We start from the raw sequence: 23,616 nt of genomic DNA on the forward strand, positions 1-23,616 counted from the left end.
TTAAACTTGGGTTATTGTTGTTTACTTAGAAAATATATATATTTTTAAATCAACCCTTTCACGTGTAAATTACAAATATTTTAACTGACCCCTTGTTTCCATGGCGACGTGTCATGATTGTCACGTGACACACCGCAGCAACTAACGGATGTATCTGTATTCATTTTATTTAGTTTTTCATTTTTTATTAAAATACATACACAAACTTGCTTACCATGACAACTATCTGATATTCAGATTCTTCGTTTAAAAACCTTTCTAAATTATCTTGATCTATAACGAGATGAGCGCTGCAGTTCAGAGTCCTGTCAGCCGGAATAAATAAATAAAACGTGAATAAAACATGTCTGCAAATTACACTTGATCAGATAGTTTTTGCTGCTTCCATAGACATCAGTGTGTATTTTACAAACTACCAATGTATTGTTTTACTTGTGATTATGTATATTTAAATGTATAAAACTTAAAATAAACATTATGTGGTTGAAAACACTGTATATTAATTATGACAAGCGCTGAGCGCGTCCGTCTCTGGCTCAGTGCCAGCCAACGCGCGAAAGCTGTTTGAATCTGGCAGTTCTGTGATGCCACTGAACATTCTAAATCATACTCTCAGGGGCACAGACATAAGAATCCAATATATGATGCAATAATGCTAAATATGGTAAAATGTAATTTACATTTTAAATTATTTTTGTTAAAATATATCTGCCGACATTTGGACTCCCAACCAATCAGCAAACAGCAGCTGCCTGTGACCCTAGCAGTTTATGATATAAACAGATAATTTTTGATTGCACATTGCTAGCTAGCAATATGTCACAGAGCTCCTTTCTTAATTTTTTTTTTTTAGCAAAAAACCTCGGTTTGATGGACAGCCGGACACAACGCCTAACGTTACACCTGATGAGGATGTTTCTCCCTCCCCGGGCCCAACATCAACAGACAGTGTTGCCAGATTGGAAATGTCCAAGTATCGTACCAGAAGTTCAAAATTATCGTATTTGGAAGAAAATTATTATATTTAACAATTAACTACATGTTGACACGACCTGCAAATTACCACTAGGAGTATGGTTGGACTAAAGCAGTGCGACAAAAATACTATGCCATAATTTTGCACAGTAATCTGACAATAAATGTGGCACACCCAGATTTTCATATGCACACCCAGAGTCTCTTTTCTGGCTATGCTACGGCTATGAAATGACATTTAAATAAATGCATTTAATTAGTTCTTACTGCAAATAGAAATGCAAAGTAAAGTAAACACTGAATGTTGGCTTGAAGTTTGAAGGTTTATGGACACAGATGAGAAATTTCTAATTTGCTTGTCAGTAATTAACTTTTTTAAATGCAACATTTTAAAAAAAGACTTATAAAAATGATAAAAACACACTTGTGTTTGATAATTTCTAAATATGCATTTAAAAAGCAAAACCTAAAAAATAAGCAGTTATGACCAGCAATACTGTTTTGAGCAACTAGAGTAGAGCTAAATACATGTACGCGTGCTACTGAGTGTAGAAAATGACTGCATCATACATAAACAGAGACACGCAGAACATGCAGGATTAATTTTAAATTGACTTTTGCGGATGTATATTTACAGATAAGGTACATATCGTGATTTGATTTAAATGTAATGACCTACTTTTGATTGATTGATCGATTCAAAGTTTGTCGAATTCCGTGACATTCTGCATTAAACTGTGAATTCTGTTTGTATGACTGGATAAAGGCTACACTGCGTAATTTTCCCACTTATCGTGCGTCCGCTTGACTGATGTGAACAAAAAATCTTACCACCACTGGTGAAAGGGCCAGTGTAATGCAAATATATTTGAAAGGTATAGATCAATCAAGTATGTCTAAACCAGTGGTGTAGACCAAAGTAGCATAACAGCTTTCTGAAATGGCTCAACATACATTAGCATCTGGTCATAGACTTCAAGCAGTTGGAAGCCTCTATAATGCACACCTCCTTTAGACATTAGTATTCCCCAAACTCATGAAACACTGTTCATCCAGGGTCCCTCGGGATTAACTCCTGCAGCACATATATGATCAATGCTTCTTACACAATCTGTATTCCCTGCCCACACACACAAACACAACTATGAAAGCCTGGATGAAGGGAAACCCCAACCTCAAACCTCAGGCCGAGGCTGACTTGCTACCCACAGATTCAGCAGTAGGGAATGCTAACAAACATAAAGCGTGGGAACAGAAGACAGTAGGTTGCCAGTAAAAGGAAACACGATAGCTAGGTTATGTCTCTAGTGTTGTCCTTTGGATACACCATATAATCGGGACAGGCAAGATGCTCTTTGGAGCCATAGTGGATATACTGTATAAAATAGGTTGAGATATTCTGAAATATTTCATAGTCAACTACGATGAATTTATATTTTTGATGGTTTCATGCCGTATTAGCATTTTAGGATATTTTCCAGTTGGATTTTGGTATCATTCTACTCACCTTAAATTCAGATTGCAAATCGGCATCCTGTCTGTTTCTTAAATTCAAATTGTAATTTAAAATGCATTTTCAAGTCAACTCTAACTGGTGCACTGTGATTATGAAACACCACTCAATATTACTTGGACCTGGTGCGTTAAAACAGTGCTTTCATCAGCAAGTGTATAATTCATTAATATGTAATGAATGCATTTTTATGTCATTATCAGTTCTAGTGCTGATTAAAAGTCAAAACCTTCCTGTTCAGTGTCATTTTTCTTCTTCATGATTGCCTCTCCCTTATTCTCTGCTCTCCTGCAAGTGCCTTTATCGCTCTTTCTCACTTCACACACTTACTTCTTGCCCCCTCTCTCTCTCTTTCCTTCTCTTTCAATCTATCAGCATGTGTTCCAAGCACTTCCTGGCACCTCGGCTCTGCAGTAATATAACTGTAGCTAAACAACAGCTTACAGTAAAACCCTGGAATGAGATCAATGTTTGTTTTATAAGGGGAGGAAACAGACATGACTGGATCCATGTCTTTCCTCATAATGATAACAGTAACTTGATTGTACATGGTCTGATCCAATTCATTTATGTTTAAATCTCTGTAACAGCATTTTCAAATGTCTGCAAGTAAATATGGTTACATAAATATTAGCGTCAGTACAGAAAGGTCAGCAGTTATATCTCTGCCTGCCTTCTAAAGGGGTGCTTACACTGACAGTGATTAAATTGCTGGAGCTGGCCAAGTATCTGTGCTATATGTCTGTAGTAGGTGTTTATACTTGAGTGTTGTATCCAGCTGTATCAGGCAGCATATCATGGTCTGTACAATTACTGGTAATTGACGCAGCACATATTGCTCATTAAGTTTAGTTCTCTTTGTCTTTGTTGCATCGAATTAAATCAACAAATTTAATTTAAAATGTACTATTTTAGGTTGATTTGCCTTTGCTATTTATATTTGCAATGAGTTGCAGCACCAATCCTTTGTTGATTAAAAATCAAATCAGTTTTATTTGTTTATTAGATTTTTTGTTAGTAGATTTTTTATTTTTTTTTCCAATAGATATCGCAATATGTATTGGTTCAAAATGTTTATTTTCTTAGTGTGCAATACAACGATAAGAGTGTTTTTACATTTGTATATATATATATATATATATATTTTTTTTTTTTTTTCTCTTGATTTTTCTGATGTTGGATAATAATAAAAAAATAAATAAAAATAAATAAATTAAATAACTGAAGTGCAGTATACATGTGAATCCACCTTCGAATATTGCCAATTTTTTGACCATATTTCGAAGTCAACGTCTGTGCCACTTACATTGTATACTTACATACGCATTTACATGCATTTAAAAGCTGTCTCGGTTGGTAGATCACTAGTTGTTGGACCAGTTATATGCTCATATCCACAGATGTGTCATTAGTTATAATGCCCAACGAACCGCATAACATTTTTCTTTGTGTATCATTTTACAGAACCCTCCATGCATGCTTCACATATAAAGAGCATTCCACCATAATTCTGCAGAATGATGACAATTTCAAAAAGCATGCAAAAGCACAGTGATTTAAGTCTTGAATCAAATGGAACAACCTCCCCTGCTATCTCTCAGCAAATTGAGCCATCAATCTCCAGATTTAACTATGATAGGGCAAAGAGGAAGTAAATGAACACTCCCATTGCCCTCTTAAATTAATTAATAAAACAAAGGAGAGATGGGTCCCACACAGCATTTCAATTATTCAGAGGTGTCCTGCTGCTTTGATTAATGGACCTGCAAGGATGCAGTGTCAGACAGAGGTAATCTCTTTGGTGACACTCCATGTTCAAACATAAGAATTTAAGGTCAGTGGGATGGCGCGAGGGTCATTTGGGTTAGAAGTACAGTATTGATAGCAGATATGTAAAATGTATTTATTTATTTATTTTTTTTTAGCTTTTTTTAATGTAATTTTAGCTGAAGTTGTAGTATTTATTTATCTATTCATTAGTTTTTTTTTTGGTTAACTGAATAAAAATTCTGTCTCAGCAATTAGCTGATATATATATTTAAACCACATACTTTTGTATTATTTCATGTTACAAAAATACGGTATATAAATTTTTATGTCTAGATTATAATTTAGTGTAGGAACATTAAAAAAAAAAAAAATTCTGACTAGTAGTACTAATGTCATCATTTTAATGCTACATTAAGTTTGATTATTAACTGGAATAAAGTCTGTTAAGCAACATATTTGTTATACATGCTGCCAACTTGTTTGCAGTAATTACAATATATTGGCAAAGAATTGTAGCCTGCTCTTTGTTTTTGTTTTTTCCCCACCTACTTTTCTTTCTTTCTCTTGTTTTTCTCTGAGCATTGGTATGGCAGACTGACTCACTCAAGGGAATTTTTGAAAATAAGGGTAGATAGAAACACATTGTGTGTGTGCGTATGTGTGTATCTTTGTGTAGATGAAGGAACCTGGCAGAGCTGTCTTGCCTACAGCCAACCTGCCTGCAGATCACTGTGGCTGCAGGCTGAATATCTCCCATCACAGTGGCAACCCAAACACCACAGCCTCCTCTCACCTCAACCCTTCCTCCTCCTCCTCCTCCTCTCCCCCACCTCTCTCACAATCTCTCTCTCTCGCTCCCTTATCTGCCTTGTCAGGTCAGTTTCTTCATCGGCTTTCCCTCAGCCTCAATAGCTCAGTGTTGCCAACAAAACAGTTCCCAGAATCGGAGTCTGTCCCTCAGTGTAAAGAAGTACTGCCACTGAAATCCACCTCACCACTAGACTTCAGCACAACACATAACACTAACCTGTTCTCAACAGACCCACATTACGACAAGCCCATTGTAAAAAAAAGAAAAGAAAAAAGGGTGTTTAAAATTCCACCTGAATCAAATGTTAGTGGTGTTAGCAGTGTTAGCTACAAAAACTAATGGAGAAAGCATTGTCTTGGTTATTTTATAGAAATGAGAGAGTGCTGTCTAAGTGCTTTCTAAATGCATTTCAGAGAGAAATTAAAATAACATGTTAAGATTGCATGGCCTCTTAAAATGGGAATTTGATCTTAATTCTGATATTTTTAGTTTCCCAGCTGTTGGTAAGTTACAACTCACACACACACACACACACACACACACACACATACAAACACACAGACACACACACACTATTACAGGGATAATTTACATTTTAAAATATATTCAGAAAGAAAGCTGTTATTTAAAATTGTAATAACTTTTCACAATATTAATATCAGAGACGTCATGCCCATTCAAAACCAAGTGGATTTTGAATGCAGCTTCCAAAAGTAAAAAAAAATAAAAATAAAAAAAATAGCTGACTAATATATTTTATATATTTGATGCAATCACATCGGTATTATTAGATCGTTCAGGGCCGCACAGCATCAGCTGCTAAATTCAATCTGCACTGGCGCTGAGCCAGAGACAGACGCTTTTGTGCAGCACTGCATTATAACCAATCACACACAATTCTGTTGAGCTCATGAATGCAATGGCCAATCAGACACGTTGAGATGAGTCATCACTGAAAGGTGGTGTTTTGTTCTCTTGCTTGGTTACTGAATCATCTGGCAAATTCTCTCAAGTTAAAGTAAAGTTGTGCGTACAAATGTAAGATGTTCATCAGTGATTTAAATTAGATTTTTTGAGAGTCCCTGAACTGGATAGACTGAATACAATTTTATTTGATAATGTACATATTCTGTTCTCTCTATAAAATAAAATTGTTAAAATAAGTAACACAATATTGTTATTAAATTCAATATAACAATCAATAAAGGTGCAAAGTAGAATTGAGATATTTCCTAATATAGTTTACACATTACAATTACGTTACACATTACAAGTTGCAATTTATTTATTTATTTATTAAAAAATTTCTTGGTTAATTCATGTATGGCTATAATACATTAGATCATTTATTAAACCTGTTGATGTAAATTAATGTATTAATGTAAAGTATTACTGTAAAGTAATGTGAAAATTATTTAAATGTACAAACTACGACTTCCCCTGGAGTTAATTGATGGACTGGAGTCATGTGGATTACTTGTGGATTATTGTGATGATTTAATTTGGGCTCTCATTCTGATGGCACCCATTCACTGCAGAGGATCCATTGTTTGAGCAAGTGATGTAATGCTACATTTCTCCAAATCCAAATCTATCAGTTGATTTAACTTTTTGGGTGAATAATTTCTTTAATAAACTCTGTACCAATTTTTTTTTCTTTTTTTTTCAGATCATTGTACTTCTGCAAGAAAATAAGCATTTTAGTCTTTAATGTGTGCTTGGATATCTCTAAAGCTCACCTGAATTTGTTTCAGGTCATTAGTTGCTACATAATGAAGCCTTGAAAGCCACTCTGAATATCTAGCCAGCAGGGCAGCTTGTGTTTGAGACAAACACACTGTGGTCAGTGGTTGTATTTCGAGAGAACAAGGGTTTTCAGATCTGTGAATAGCCTACTTTAAGCAGCACTCTAAAGCTCTCATGTACCTCATCTTCAGAAGACAGGCAAAACCAGTGCGACTCTGCAGCTACAGACATGAATCTGAAGCACAGGTGTCCCTCAAGGTGTTGTATTTTTATCCTTTATGTGTTTTTATGATGTTCTCTTCTTTGCTAGTTCCTTCTTGACATCTTTAAAGATCCTTCAGTGTATTGTCTTCTCATGGAGGGAGCAAGTCTCTGAAGCAAGAAAACTGGGGCTTGATTGCACCAGCTGTGCGTAATTTAAAGCTTAGCCTAGTTGAGCCATTAGTGGGTATGAAGTTGAAACTTGCATGCTAGTCCACTAATTCACTTGAAACACAATCGCATGTATAAAATAAATATTTACAGAAGCTTTCAATCAATTGGAATAAACTTACAAGCTGATTGGATTACACCAGTGAGCTCATGTTTTGTGTGATAGACTTAAATCCTTTAAAGGGGGTGGGGGGGGTGCTCATTTTCACACAATATCCTGTTAATCTTGAGTACCTATAGAGTAGTAGTGCATCCTTCATATCTCCAAAAATTCTTTAGTTTTATTATGTTTATAAGAGAAAAATAGTCTGTGCCGATTTTTTTTCGGAAAAAGAAAAGGCGTGGCGTGTGGGCGGAGCTAAAGAATCACGAGCGCGAGTAAGCTTTTGCGTTGAGCTCGTCTGGGAGCTGTGACATTACCATGAGGAAAAAAACATGCAAAACAAACCATGGCTAACAGTCAGATTCAGCCGTTTATTTATGATCCAGAATCAGATCCAGAGGCTGAAATTGAACGAGAGCAGCAGCAGCAACGACTCGCTCCAAGCAGGGCTCGAACCCGGGTCTCCGGCATGGGAGGCGGACGCACTAACAAGAAGGCAGAGATATTTGAAGCACTTTTACTCACCGTCTGCGGTTCCAACCACTGATCTATAATATGCACAACTCCGTCGATGCTCTTCAAAAAATAAACTCGGTCCACTGGTCCCTCAATGTGTTTTTTTTTTTTTTTTTTTTTTGGTAATCTGTGCATGGTTGTCTTGCCCTGGCAACCAAAAATACACTTATTTTGTGACATTTCGCGACGCTCTCGCTCTGATCAGTGAATGCCTCTGCTCACAGTACTCTGCTCTACGGGAGCGCGCGCTCTTCCGGCAGACGTGCCCTAGGACCCATTTAAGGAAATTCCGCTCCATCTAACGTCACACAGAGCCATACTCGAAAAAAACTTTCCGAAACTTGTGACAAACCTTTCGGAAAGTTTTTTTTCGAACGTAATATCTTCAAACGTACTACTATCAAACGTACAACTAAATTTTTGAAACTTTGTCCATGTTTAGCATGGGAATCCAACTCTTTAACAGTATAAAAAATTCAGTATGAATGAAATAGCATTTCACCCCGCCCCATTAAACACACTGGGTGATATTTACATTATGAAACCACTGAATGGCTGTTCAGCATGAATGTGTGCAACAACCTCTGTCGCTATTTAGTAACCAAAAAATAATAATAATATTATACAAAAAATGAAATAAATGCAGGAAATATAGCAGTATGAGTTTAGTGATGGCACTTTTAGGGTTTCTTTTCTTTCTTTCTTTTTTCTTTCTTTCCTTCCTTTTTTTAAGAAATTAATACATTTATTCAGGATGCATTATGCTGATCAAAATCAAAAGTAAGAGTAAAATATAATAATATGAAGAAGATTATTATTATTTAAGATTATTATTATTATTTTAAATTAAATATATTCTTAAAAAATTAAAAGAATGCATCATGTCAAAAAAAAAAAAAAAAAAAAAAAAAAAACTGAAGCAGCAGTTTTCAACATTAATACAAAGAAATCTTTCCTGAGCACCAAATCAACATATTAAAATGATTTCTGAATGATCAGTTGACACTGGAGACTTGAGTAATGATGCTGAAAATTAAAATTTCCGTCACATTAATACATTACATTTTTAAATATATTAAAAAAGAATATTAGATAGATATATTTTGTTAGTGTTTATTAATCATGCCTTATTATCTTTGAATAATTATTATTAGTATGCTTAAAATATTTAATAATTGCTTATGTATGTATGGTTTACTATATTTCAGCATTATTTAAGTATTTATTTTAGCTTATGACCTACAAGTTATCAAATTCCACAACTAAAACAAAATACAAAGTTATACTTACTAACTAGTGTGAACATTTTTCCCCCCAATTTAAGCAAGACCATACAAATGGCTGGACCACAAAACCTTGCCCCGATAAAATAGATTCTGGGAAGATGGACAGATTCATTTGTCCTCATGCTTTGGTGATGGAGGTCTTATTTTTGCATTAGAGTCCCTCCAAACAAGCTCTTCACGTCTCACCTACAGTTAATGGCCGGCCATGTTCATTAAGGGAAAAGCACCACCACAGATACCACAACAGCCTTTCATCCGCCTCCAACTCACTGTCTCCATGGCAAAAATGGCCACCATTAATAGCCTGCGTCTTCGAGGAAGATCATCAGTGCTCTTAATGACTGTGAGGCCACAAACTCCTCACACACTCTCAAACACACACCAGGATCCTCTGGCATCATCAGACCTCGCAAAAGTGAAATGGTCAATTAGGATCCTGGCCAGCTAGCTCCATTACAGCCCACCACATGGTCATCACTGGTCATTAAGACACACATGTCACCAAAAGCCACCAATTAGGCTCTGTTCCAGCAGACCTTGAGATCAGGTTTCAAATGCTAATGCCTGTCTCAACTAGACTTCTTATTTCTCTCAGAGCTATTTAAATGGACTGTACACAGTCTCAGATGAAATATACGTAAATGAGTCACACGCTCACTCAGATGATGAGGAAGGGGATCATGGGTGCTATGATGGCGAGTGTATTAACAGTTGTGTTAAGTAGCTTTAACCCAAACCCGAAAATAAATAAATCTCAAATTAGCAAAGGAGAGAGACGGATGAAGTGTGGTGACATTTTGGCCAAATGAATATCCTTCATCATTATCACAGGGGCTTAATTAGCAATCTAGACAGGGGAACGAGAGGAATGGAGGATTGCTTTTCATTCCACCTCCTGAAACCAGGATCTGCGTCGTATTTCCTGGAGGTCGGAGTCTTTTGCCTAATCTCTCAGATTAATTCACAGAGGCATTTGAGCCCTTGAGAAAATGAGAAAGAGATATGCGTAACTGGTTCCTGGCCTTGCTGTTTTCCTGCCCCCCACCCCCCCCCCCCCCCCCCCCCAAGTAAGCACCCTTGAGCAATGCAGCTCTGGCTGACACCAGAAAGACACTCTGCTCTGTCCTCATGTTCTTCAAGTCTCACCGTATATATGCCATGACTACTAATGTCTTTATAGCTGAGGAACATCTGCCAAGTAAAACTTCTGTGCAAAAAGATTTCCCTGGTAAAAGAGAGAGAGAGAGAAAGAGAGAGAGGAATATTTCATTCACCACCTTCAGCTCTTTTAGAAGTAATTACATGGTATTTGCTTTAAAACTACATGTGAAGAACTGCTTCCCTTGAATTAGTATTAGGAATGTACAAATTATATAAAAGAGCAGCATTTTTTTTTTTTTAATAGATTAGTCTGAACTTGTGACATTTTGCCTCAAACATCCTCAACAGCGGTCATTATCTGTGTGAAAATATTGTGTGAAATGTTTTAACTTAATTGAGTTGGATACATTGGTAAGGTTCAATTTAATAAAGTTGTATTAATGTTACTTTAATTACGGTAATTTATTATTATTATTTTTTTTTAAATAGTACCTTATGCTTTCCAAAGCTACACATACTTGTTTAGAGATATTGATTGTGTAATACTATTTCTATTTAAAGTAACTTTAAAATATTATTATGATTATTTGATGAATGGAAAGTTCAAAAGAACAGCATTTATTTGAAATATAAATATTCTGCAACATAATAAATATCAACTGATACTTTTATTAAATCCTCGAAGTAAAGTTTTTTTCTTTCTTTTATTATTTTATTTTTCATATCTAATGCATTAACTTGTCTTAACACATTGAAAGTTACTCTAAAGCGTCACCCCCAGTTTTTATGTCTGGGCTGTTTTAACTGAAAGAAGTTTGCACTGACATGTCTTAAAATATGTCAGTGACACTGTTTGTTCTCAAGATGCACACCATTCACCCCCCCCCCTTTTTTTTTCCCCTCAAGGCACATTTATAAAATTGCTGGTAAAACATTATGATAACATTTATTAATAAGTCATTAACATTAAATCATTCATGATAATAAAACATTAATGTGCTTGCTAATGTTTACTTAGAATTGTAAAAAACATTAACTAATAATTAACATTTAATGTAAATTAAAATGCTAACAAATGCCATTTAACTTCTAATTTATGTAATCATGCAAATCTTGATTTTAACAGATGCTATACAATGATTAAACATGTTTATTAATGCACAACACTTTTGCTGCTGTAGAGGTGTGATACAGTTAAGGTTAGGGACAGGTTTGGTGGTATGGGTAGCTTTGGGTAAGTTTGGGGGTCAACAAGTGTATAGGGGTCAATTTGATTACTATAAGGGAACACAATTAAATCTGTGTATATTGCATTGTTTTGATAAATGAAGTATTTACTTGAAGATTTGTTGTTGTTTTTCTCCACCTCCTGTAGATGTATGACTCAAGGAATATTCTAATGATACACGGTACTATACTAATATAAGTGTTGAGATGATAAACGTACTACATACTACAAAAGCATTAACAAATTATTAATAAATGATTTGTAAAGATGTGAAAACAGGGTGAATTCCGGTCATTTGGGAAAAGTGTTGCCACCAAAATGACTACTCATTAAGGTACTAATGATTAGGTAATATTTATAAACATTTACGATTGATGAATATTTCCACTTTCAAATGGGTACCGCAAAAACATTAACAAACTATTAATAAATAAATTAAGATGTGCAAATAGTATAAGTCAACACAACAAACAAAATATATGGCCTTTACAGACTGTGATTATGAGCTAATTAATCTATTAACATGAATGATTTGTGAAGTGTCTATAAGCTATATTTTCACAACATCTGTAAATGTAAAAAAATGTATTAGCTAATATGTGAACTGAAGTTCAGTGACATTTGTAAGCATTCAAGAGTACATTAACAAACAAGCTTGCAAATATTTTACAATTTCTGTAAAAAAAAAAAAAAAAAAAAAAAAAAAAAAAAAAAATTGTAGATATTTTAAATGCATTGGAAGTTCAAAACTTCAACTTATTACCAGTTAAGCATTATATAAAGTTAATGATAATGATTTATTAATGAAAGTTATTATAAAATGTTACTAAGTGTCCTAATTTAACTATGGCCTAATCTAATAAAATAAAATGGAAACAATTGATATTTATAAATTAATTTCTTAGTTCCTTCAGATGCAATTTTTATTCTTTCAACTGCCCAATTACACACGCAGGATTGTGGAATATAATAAGCAGTGAAGGATACACATGTACTCCCTTCAAAACTCAAACAGATGAAGGTATGTTAGTTGACAGCATGTGACATACACATTGTTTTCAGTCCTGCTTTGTTGCCATATATACTGCCTTGAGAATGGCATTTTTTTCCATATTGCCTATAAGAGCATCATACTGTAGGTGTTATTTGCACAGAAAATACTTTTAGGTTGTTTATTTGATTGTGGCGCTTTCTTTCATTCGCTGAAAGCCCAACCAGCAATTGCACATAATTGACACGTTGAAAAATAAAAACACTATTTTAATTCAGTCATACTGTACATAATCAGTGCACTGAGTTACAGATAGGACATACAATGTAGTTTTATATTCATGATCTTGTCATTTGGTTTAATGTTTGAGATCTTCTGTAGCAAAAATACATCACCAAGCTTTATTTTGTATGTTAAAATTAAGTAATTTCACTGTTGAGTATAGTAGCCTGAGAAGCAGCTTTTGGGAGCAACATAGCGAACACATATAATCACAAATTTTGGCTCTGATAACTTTCATCTACAGTATTACAGGACTAAAGGAGTAAATGCTCTTGCTATCTTTATAACGGATCTTTTCTTCAACATATATAATATCTGCCAATATGTGCTCTGTGTCCTGCAGGAAAGGCTTCTCTTGACTTAAGTGGAAGTGAGAGACTACTTTTGCTTTCTGAAGTACGGACAAGCATCACGAGACTGGAGCTAAATTTGAGTTTGATGGGATAACAGGCTCGTTAACGTGAGATAATAAAACCATAACCTGCAGCTAACGATGCCAATGACTTACAGTGATGAGGTCATTCTTGCTAATTTGGGTCAATGTGTAAGATGTTCATAACTGCTTTCAGTTTAATTGTGCAAAAGAGGAAAAAGAAATAATAATAAAATCAGTAATTGACAGTGAAATTATGAATAATAAATTAAAGGTTAAGGTGTGCCTTTAAAGGGCTCTCTTCAACTTTAGCAAAAAAATAAAAAATAAAAAAGTGTTTAATTCAGATGATTAGGAAATCCTCTAAGAAACTACTAATATTAATAACTATATTTATGTATTATTTTAATTAATTTCCACTTATTTGAAATGTTTGTTTGTGTAAAGTAGTTTTTTCGTTTTTAAAGTATAATTATATTAGTATATTAATAACATATTATATATATTATAATTATTCCTGTTGTTTTAATTCCTGTTTGCAGATTATGTTTTTCTGTTCTGACACACAGGAAAAAATTCTGTTAAACCTTTATAGAATGAAGTGATTCTGATTCAGGTTTCGGCAGCGAGACACTAAACAATTCTGTGTAATGGCATTGTGGTTCTCTTGTGTAGGAGATAAACAGCCACCCACACAATGCATTTACACAAAAACAAATGTGTCCACCTGTGCACGCGCTGACATTAATTTCACAGTACACAATGTGCCAATCATGAAGCCATTGTTTCCACTCATTGATGAAAGCTGCAGGCGATGGCAATTGTTTTAGTCTATAATTTCTAAACAGACAATCAGGCACCTATCAGTCTCTCCATGTTGCGTGGCTGCAGATGCTAGGTGTCAAACTAACACGCAACAGGATGCGTAAACAGTATCGCTGTTATTTTGAGAATTATCTTGAGGTTCCCCTCCTCCACGTGTCAGTCAACACTCCAATTACAAACTGCTCCATATACCTCTCATCTGTCAGACATATCTGATTGGCTTTTTTGCTTGGGTGGCTGGCTGTACTAAAGCTCAAAGAGCAACCCCTGACTGAATATCATATCTAAAATTACACCTCCCTCAGCCTACGCACAACAGATGTAAAAGCTTTATTTTCTAAGCACACCCTCTTGGTTTCGCCGTCCTAATTAAAAAGTTTCAAACATGTTGGAAATTCATTAATCATCTTTTTTTATCTATTTTATTATCACTATTTAGCTTCTTGTACAGCTATTGCTTGGTTAGGCTTCATTAAAGCTGTTATTCTTGTATTCCCAGGCGGTTAACTGAATATTCAAGCCATCACAGCCTTGAAGAGTGTAAATTTCAGGGTTAAAAAATGGAAGCTGTGCTCGTGCTTCTACAGTTGATTGTATTCACAACAGCTAATCTGAGAAATTATTCCAGTGTGTGGCTTCTCCAATGTGTGCTTTTATCGGGAGACACAAATGAACCTTTAATCACTAGGTGTTGTCTTTTGAGACATTAGCAACTCTGTACTTTCTTTTTCTATTTTAAGTAAAAAAAAACTCCTGCTCCTGATAACGCCTGATGACATGTGGATAAAAGCAGAAGAATTCAAGGTTTGTATTAAAAAAAGAAAGAAAAAAAGAAAGAAAGAAAAAAGAAAAAATGTTCACCTAAAGTTATTTTCTCACAGTTATTGTCAGACTCTGTTCCGTGTCTTGTGTTATGTTTTCCACTCCAATGTGCTCCAGTTTGATTATTCTTGGTTTTATCCTGTCTGTATTTAGTTCATTTGACTCCAGCTGTGTTTAATTAGTTACTGTGCATTTTAGAGTTATGTTTCTCTCAAAAATGTATTGTTTTTCTTCAGTAGAAAAATGAAATATATGTTAGAGTACTTACATTGCTTTTTATATTTTTTATAGCTTCTGTGGTCACTATACTGTATGGAAAAGAGCTGAAGGATTTTTACAAAATATTGCACAAGAAAAATAACCTCATATGGAATTGGAACAACATGAAATAGGGTGAATCATTTTTTAATTTTACCTTTTAAATGTTTCATACAATCAGATCGATCAGGACTGTGAACTTGGGAATGGTTGTTTACTGCTATTTCTGTTTAGAGATTTGACAGACGACACTTACACCATCTCTACCAGAAAAGAGATATTACCCATATTGAATTTGTGTCAGCCACAAGTGGCTTATTAACTGCGAATATCCATCAATAAGGTCAATACAGCTGTGAATGTTTAATTACATTTCAGCCAGAGAGAAATGTGATCTATAATTTCACACTAGCCCAAATTAAGCCGTTCATCCACGGTCAATGCGCCACGGTATGTTTGGTGTTGGGATTTCCTACATCGCAAAATCCATTTAACTTTAAAAACCTCATTTGAGCTACGGCTATGATTATGTTGAATGGCTGCCTCTCCTCTGTTTCTCCCCGTCGATCTGTTCATGGAGTTTAATGTTCATCTACCGGTTTAGCTTGGTTTGCTCCGAGAGCGATGTCTCTGTTAGCTGAGCTGCTGCGTTTGTCGACCTTGGCCTTCGGAGAGAAATTGCAAATGCCAAGAAAATACTTCCTCATTAGTTTTACCCTTAGCCTACAGCCTTCACGGCAGGAGACATGATATAATCAGAGCTTGCGTGAGGCTCTGCTGTCTAGCCTTTCACTATATAGCTGAAGTCCACCATCAAAAGCAATTCCCCTTATTTATAGGGTATTCACCAAGTGGACCACACAGAATCAAGAGGGAGAATCCCTATTAAATTAGCTGACATGAGGAAAAACCATTTAATTTCAGTAAAACACTCTTTATATCTCTAAAAACCACCTGTAAATTGAGGCTCTTGTTGAATAAATAGTCATAAAACACCATCTACGTGCCTGACTAACTCGCTACACTTGTGGTGTGAGTTGGCGGTTTACTATCCATCTCTATGTGTCAGATTCCATAATCGCTGCTATGGCTTGTTGTTTGTCCTGCCGGCACAGGCACAATGCACATCTCATTCATCCTGATATCAAATATTCTTTATGTTATTGTTAGTTACAGAAATTACCACTCAGCTACATGTTACGTGAGCATATTTCCCAAGCATTTTCAACACAAATGCACATTATGTGCTTAATGGCCCCTGCAGACCAGGACAGCAGCCTTAAAGGAAAAATGCCGCATGATGCAGTATTGTATTTGAAGGCTTTTCTTTGTGTTCATCTAAACGTTATCCTATGCACTCTCAGCAGAACTTGTTGTTTTCGTTTTCCATGTAAAGAATCCATCGATGCAGTTTTATTTTAAAGTCACATCGCCATGTATTGTGTAGCTATTTCCTCTGCTTACACCACGGATGCTTTCCTGCATTGATTCTGAATAAGATGGTTAAGAATATCCCCCAAACACCCCCCCCCCACACCATTCCTGGACCATTAAATTCCCTTAATATGTCTGCATGATATTGATTTCATATGAACCCCCACTTTGATATTCATAATTTCAGAGTCATATTTCAGTCCAGCACACCAGCAGACCTCTCTTTGTCGATTGGTTTGTCTTGACTGTACTTGAGAAGAAGATTCAATAAAAGCAACTGCCCTCCTTAAAATAGTGACTTGTGAATGTACAACAGCATGACTGAATAAGGCTGAACCTTGTACCATCAATGCAAAACAATGTTTTTCTTCAAAAATGTTACACTATAAAGGAATGAGCTTAAACTTTTTTCTTTTCCTCATTCAGATTGTACAATGATCGATGTGTCTGTTGATTCCCCTTTTCTGTTTTGTTTGTTTGCATTTATCTTGTTTTGTTGAATAAAAAAAAGAAAAAAAAGTTGATCACAAAAAAATAAATGAAATAAAAGCAACCATAGTAACTGCATTGATCATCACATTCAGCATATATATATATATATATATATATATATATATATATATATATATATATATATATATATATAGTGTCACAAGTTTGACAGTCATAACTAAATATACTGTATATACAGTATTTACTTATCTCTCCAAAAGTACCATTATGCATTGTATTTTTTTCATATTTTCTAGGATGTTGTTTCATGTGGCTAGCACAGTGGTGCATATTTGACTATTATAACTTATAATTCAAACTTTTGCATTAGTGTTATGTTCCGCCACAGATCCGTGGGAGGTCGTCGCCGAGCTGCATGGGAGATATATATTTTCTCTGCTTTTTCAGAAGCCCCATTCCCACAGAACATAAAGTAAAACTCAGTGACAGGCAGTGCGATTAAAAAAACATCTGCACGCTGTCATTCAGTCCTATATTAAAGTTTTATAGAAAGTAAAACTAAAGTGCCAAAGTACAGATTCTGAACACTGCCAAAGTTTTTGTATCGAACAACTCAGAGTGATATAATGAAACCGGAAACTTCGGAGTGGGGGATTTCATGGAAAGTGGTTCACGTGCAACATGGCACACTGTAGTATTGCTTTAGTTTAGATTAAAGGAATATGAGGTTGTTTGACTGTTGCACAATGTTCATGTGGATTTTTGTAGATGTTTTATGTTTTGTGGCAATGCTTTATTGCACTTGTGTTATATGTTTCAACTTTGTATGAGATGGACCTTTGGTGGCCATAAACATTTTATGTGTATAGATATGAACCTTCTACAAATTACCTCTGAGATATTTTTCTAAATATACCATGCTGTTTCATTTTTAGACTTTATGTTTCCATCAATATTTTTATTCTAAAAAAAAAGAAAAAAAATCCATCTCTTTGTTTGACGGGCATGTAACCAGTTTTGTTGCAATGAAACCTTATAATTTACAAAAACTAAATTTGGCTTTATAAAGTCCACTGCCTTATGATATGATTATGATTCTTTTTCCTTCACAGATTGGATTGATGGCCTGACAGTATTATCCTTATGAATGGTGTTATCATTAGACCTGCTGTGTCTTAAGTGTGAATGTGAGGGAAATAAGTGTAGACAAGCTGAACAGTTTTTTTTATGTTTTTAGAGAAGATTGGTTGCACAGTCCTATAAGGTTTGTAGTATCAGTCAATAGATGGAATCAATACATTAATCAAGAAAGATTAAGAAAGCTATTATTTACGTATGTTTGAACCCAGGTGCATTTTCTATTACCCTTTATGCTCATCATCTGAGTACTCTGATTTGCTGGTGTTCATTTACAGTCTTGCTGTAAAGGAATTCTATTTTGTAGGGATGCAGTTATTGTTTCCTGAAACATTCTTAGACCATTGAAAGCATACAAATGAGAAAAAAGGCACTGATGCAAACCTCAAGGTCACTTATACTGCTCACATGCCAGATAGGCATGTGACCACTCCTGGGTTTGTGGTGTTTGGAAGAGTTTTTGCCTGAGCTGGCTGACTAGAAGGTATGACCCCAAGGAAATGAATTTTAAAAGATGTCCATTCACCCAGAGTCATTTGCAGGACTTCTCTGAGGTCTTTTTGGTCGCTGAAGAGAATCGTTCTGCCATCTATGAAATTTTCCTTTACTGTTTCAAGATATTTATTTGGGAATCTCAGGTTTGACAGCTAAAAAGAAAGAAATGCACATACAGTATTTCAATATGAACGTATAAGTACATATAATCTGTACTGTACTGTATTTGTGATCAAATAAATGCATCCTTGGTGAGACTAAGAAACTTTAAAAATCTTATACTGACCCAAAACTATTGAATGATGGTTGTATAAATAAATAAACAAACAAACACATACACACACACACACACACACACACACGCACACACACACAAATACACACGCATTGCTGTGTAAATATTGCTATGCTGAAACTAGCATGTACTTAGATTTAAAAAAAAAATGATTACAAACCTCTTGACAAATATCTTCTGTTTTCATGTTCATTACAGTTCGTGATGAGAGGGATTGGAAGGCATTTCTCCCTGCTCTCTTGAGGCTGCGGCTCCCACGGATCCTGGCCAGCTCATTCTTGATGGAGTAGTTTAAGTTCACTGTGCAAAGCTTAAACTTCTCCAAATCCTCTACAGTGAATTTGAAGTGGTTCTTTAGGAAAATCTCAAACAGCTCAGGGTCCCCGTCTCTGTCCAGAAAGTTCTTCACTGCATTTCCAGTGAAGTAGAGCTCCAGACTGTTACAGTTGAACACATCCCATAATTTCCTGGTATGATCAACAGCACAAATTGATCCATCTATTTCATCACTCTGTTGGTCATCTTCAACACATTGAAGAATCCAACTTAATCTGCAAGGCCATTGGTCCACCAAAACCACCCACGCAGCAATTTTCTCTGGAGATGGAGGCTCCAATTTTCGGGTCTCCATAATCATAATAGTTACTCGAATGGAGTTAATTACTCGTCTCATTGACATGGTGTCTCCAGATATGTAAGCTGGAAGTTTACTTTTATCTCTTGAGGTGATGCAGGAAAATGCAGACTCAGTCAACTTACCCACTTCTTCAAGATTAAGTTCTGCTGCGGCAAAGGTTTCAACATTTCCTTTTTTTGCAATCAAAGGGATGGCTTGTTCTTCTTCAGCCCCACTGCCCTTTACAGAATTCTCATTTTCAATAGAGAATGAAGTACTGGGATCTCCTATAGCAGATGACAATTCAAAAGGAACATTTTCAGAGATCTCAGACTGACCACGGACAATGTTTTCAAAAACACTGGACTTTGATGCATTTGATAGGGGAGGCACAGTGAAGGGCAGTGTGATTATACGATCTAGAAAGTCATGTGCAGAATCTCTTCTGCTTAGACAGTCTTCTGCCTGTTGAACCTGTCTAACCAGGACTTCTGGATCTACAGCAAGAACAGAAATGAACGGACTCTCTTCATCAGATAGGAGAATGTTGATAGCATCCAAAACACCTACGATTTTCTTCGGTGTGCAACGATCCAAGTTGGTGATCTCCAACACCACCCTGATCCTCCTCCTTTCAAAGATCTCCATGAAGTGAATGAAGCAGCACAGCAGTCTCATCTCCAACCGGACTTCATGCATTAGTCCCAGCTGCTGACTTACTTTCTTGTTGTCCAGCCCTTGTCTAATTTTGAGGTCTTGCTTGAAGATAAGGTTCTTCAACAACAATAATATGAATCTTAGAGCTCCGACCGCAGGAACACCAAGTACAGCAATGGCGAAACCTTCCAGTGCACCATAATTGCTGGACTCCTCAACCTTTTCTCCTTCTAAGTGTTCCTTCAGCTGAGGAAATCCAAACATGATGAGAGGAACCAGAATAAGGATTGAACCAATGAATCCTGAAAGTATTAGCGCCCAAATTGGGATGCAGGCCAACTTTTTGGACCTCCAGTTCTTTGGAATATCCTCAATCTTCTTCTTCCCTGCATCTTTCTCTTTGTCATGTTGGACGATTCGGAAGAGGCCCAGCTGGAGTTTACCAAAGCTGTTCTGAATAGCGTTGGTCAACTGCATTACCAGTCCCGCCCAGAGAAGGTCACTGCCTGCAAAATGCCATGCGCTGAACCTCACAAACATAAAACGAATGTTCTTCATATTCCGGTTCTGCTCTGTCCATACAGGCCGGTAAAAGAGGAGCCGCAAAATCAGAGAAAGGATGGCAGAAATAGAGGGAGTAACTGAGCGAGGCTTTGGTTCCTTAGTGTACTTCTCTTCTCTTCGTTTGGCCTCTTGATTCATATAAACTAAAAAAAAAAAAGAAAAAAGAGAGAGATAAAGTGAAAGAAATGTCAAAATCTCCAAGACTTTTGGAGGACACCTGGGAGGCTCAATCATTTAAAATAGTTTGACAGGTGTGCGCACTTACCTTCAATGTTCTTGAGGACCATGTTGATCCTGCTGTGACATTCTGAATACAAACCCACCGTCACAGGAGAAGAGACCTTTGTGAGGGTTTTTGATAATGCATAAGAATACACATTATCTGAAGGGATATCGGTCACTGGAAATGAAACACAGTTAGCTGTCATATTTTCTTTTGTAGATTTTTCTGTAAATCTCAATTTGAGATTTCATGAACATATTAATGTTACGTTTACTGAAACAATGATTTATGCCTTTACTAACCACAAGGTATAATTATGCCCAACCTACTTTTGGCCAGTATTTATTTTCAGGGTGAAGTCTACATATTCATCTATTTGATTTCAATCATAATAACACAATGATGTTGACGTGGGTGAGGTCGCATAAATGTAGATAAGACAAATGACTAAATACAGTGCAATAAATGTGCAGATGACAATTTTTCATGGGTTTATCTAAAAGGGCAAAGTCCCTGTTTCATTCAAACAAAGAATGAATAATGGATTCAAAGTTAATAGATGGAGGACTCTCAGATAATGCTGTAAAACTGAATGTAAAGAATGTAGTCATTATTTTATGCCACTAGCATATTTTTATTTGTTTTGTCTCTATTTTGTTTATGGACTTAATGAACTTTAAGACTTGTCAAGTATACTTTAGTTTTGAGTTTGTAGTTCCTTTTGTGTTGTGTGTACCATACCCTTTTCGATTGCCATCAGTCCTCTATTTACAAAACACAAAACTGTGTTTCATTCACCTCTCTCCTGAAAATAAAACTAAAATACAAGCAATAACATTTAAAAAAAATGTTTTCCATTACATATGTTGATATGCATGAACACTAATTTATAATAGCACAATTTATGAAATAAATAATGAAGCAATACATTTCTTCTTCCAATTCAGCTATATGCATGCAATGTCAATTTAGTATGAGATTACCAAAAATGAAAAGCATACCAAGACATATGGCAAATGCATACCAATGCGCATACTGACAGCAACATATTAAATTAGAATATACATAAAATATACCTCTTTTAGCAGTTTGTGTTGCACTTTTGAAATGAAGCCACCACACAAATCTCTTTGAATCCCTCACTATGAAAAATATGATAATGAGGAATAGAATGTCTCACCTTCTCCAAGCAGAATTACCAAGCAATCCTTCAGGCACAGTTTACAGCATCATTTCTAGTACACTAATATTCATTCTCCATTTTCAGGGATATTTCTTGTAGACAGAAGAAAACTGCTTTTGCTTTACCAGATGTGGTATAGAAGAGTGAGAAACTGGAAGAGAGAACTTGCTGGTGTGTAAACATTAACTGAGGAGTTGTAGATGAACTTTGAGCTAGACCTTAATTTTGGTGCTGTACACGATGCATAGCTGCAATATAATTTATAACTGATTGTTATGTATTTATTGCTGCATGTATTAGTGATCCAGTCATACAAGTTTACTTAAGTATGTAAAAAAATAAAATAAAATGGATCACTATTGTGCCATGATCCCAGTCTAATTATGTTGTTGTTGTTTCGTTCAGCTCCTGTTTCCCTGTCTGCCCTCCTGGCTTGTGCTTTAATATTATTTATTGAAATTTGAACTATTCTTAAATGTTACTTGCTTGAACATGGATTCCATACTTTCATAATCATAAATAATGAAATATTTAGGAGGCTTCAAAAGGATGAAAGCCAGAGTTGGAGCCAGTTGACAGAACGATCACTTGCAACTTCATGTTTCGTATGTTGATGATGTATTTTTGTACATGTACTGTATAAAGATTTATGTTTCTTGCAAACCTGAACATTTTGTTGTGACATTTGGATTGAATTCTGCTTCTCAACTTGCTGACATAGATGACGTTTTACTGAAATTACAGGAATGAATTCTCCACCATTTCTAAAGGATTTGATGAGTAAAGGTATTCACTTGCAGTGGAACAGTTTACTCTTCAGGTTACTTAAGTAACTTAACTGTTTACGCTTAATCAAGCTACAACATATATACAATTTTAATGATTTGATATGTCAAAAGAGCATCAAAACCACCATTCATCTCATATAATTCCTAATATTTGCTTGCTCGTGTATAAATATTATGTAACAGATTGATGTGATACAGTCATGTGCTGTAGTATAAATATTCAAAACATAGACATTGAAAAAATAAAAATCATCCTTAATAACTAGAAATCTGTACGACTTCCATCTATTGCACCATTCCTTGGTAATTGAACTTGACAGGTTTTGGGACCATTCATATGATTGACAGGGCATGGCTTTTTTTTTTTTTTTTTTTTTTTTTTTTTTAATGCAGCTTACATTTTGAACTACTGTATAGGTCTGATCTGGCCCAGCTATTGTAAACCTGAATCTAGCATTACCTAAAAACTAAATAAAGCTCTGATAAAGCACACAGAGTCACATGGTGTCTGGGAGCTCTCCCGAACAAATAGATTTAGAATTTGAGTATGAGTGTTGTATTATGATTATAGTTTTATGTATGTTAATCACTGTATGATTTCGATGTTATTTTGTTATAACTCCACAATTGCATTTGCTTCTGTGTATTGTATTTCCTGCAGCATGATGCAATAGAGCAGCATAGAATATAATACAACATAACGCTGTGTTTCTATGAAGGAACATTTTTATGATTTTTT

At 35.4% G+C, this 23,616-nt stretch overlaps 1 protein-coding gene across 1 annotated transcript; it reads right to left on the minus strand.

Annotated features, from left to right (window-relative positions):
• Positions 1–17,926: 17,926 nt before the first annotated feature.
• Positions 17,927–22,259, minus strand: nkpd1 (NTPase, KAP family P-loop domain containing 1). The gene is made up of 5 exons (XM_052569575.1): positions 22,087–22,259; positions 21,648–21,723; positions 20,949–21,083; positions 19,007–20,826; positions 17,927–18,703 (listed from the first exon to the last, which is right to left on the minus strand). The coding sequence occupies exons 2-5, from the start codon at positions 21,661–21,663 to the stop codon at positions 18,461–18,463; spliced, it is 2,214 nt and encodes a 737-aa protein (XP_052425535.1). The 5' UTR covers positions 21,664–21,723; positions 22,087–22,259; the 3' UTR covers positions 17,927–18,460.
• Positions 22,260–23,616: the final 1,357 nt, after the last annotated feature.

The sequence above is a fragment of the Carassius gibelio genome, chromosome B11 (genome assembly GCF_023724105.1).
Source record: "Carassius gibelio isolate Cgi1373 ecotype wild population from Czech Republic chromosome B11, carGib1.2-hapl.c, whole genome shotgun sequence".
Classification (NCBI taxonomy): Eukaryota; Metazoa; Chordata; class Actinopteri; order Cypriniformes; family Cyprinidae; genus Carassius; species Carassius gibelio.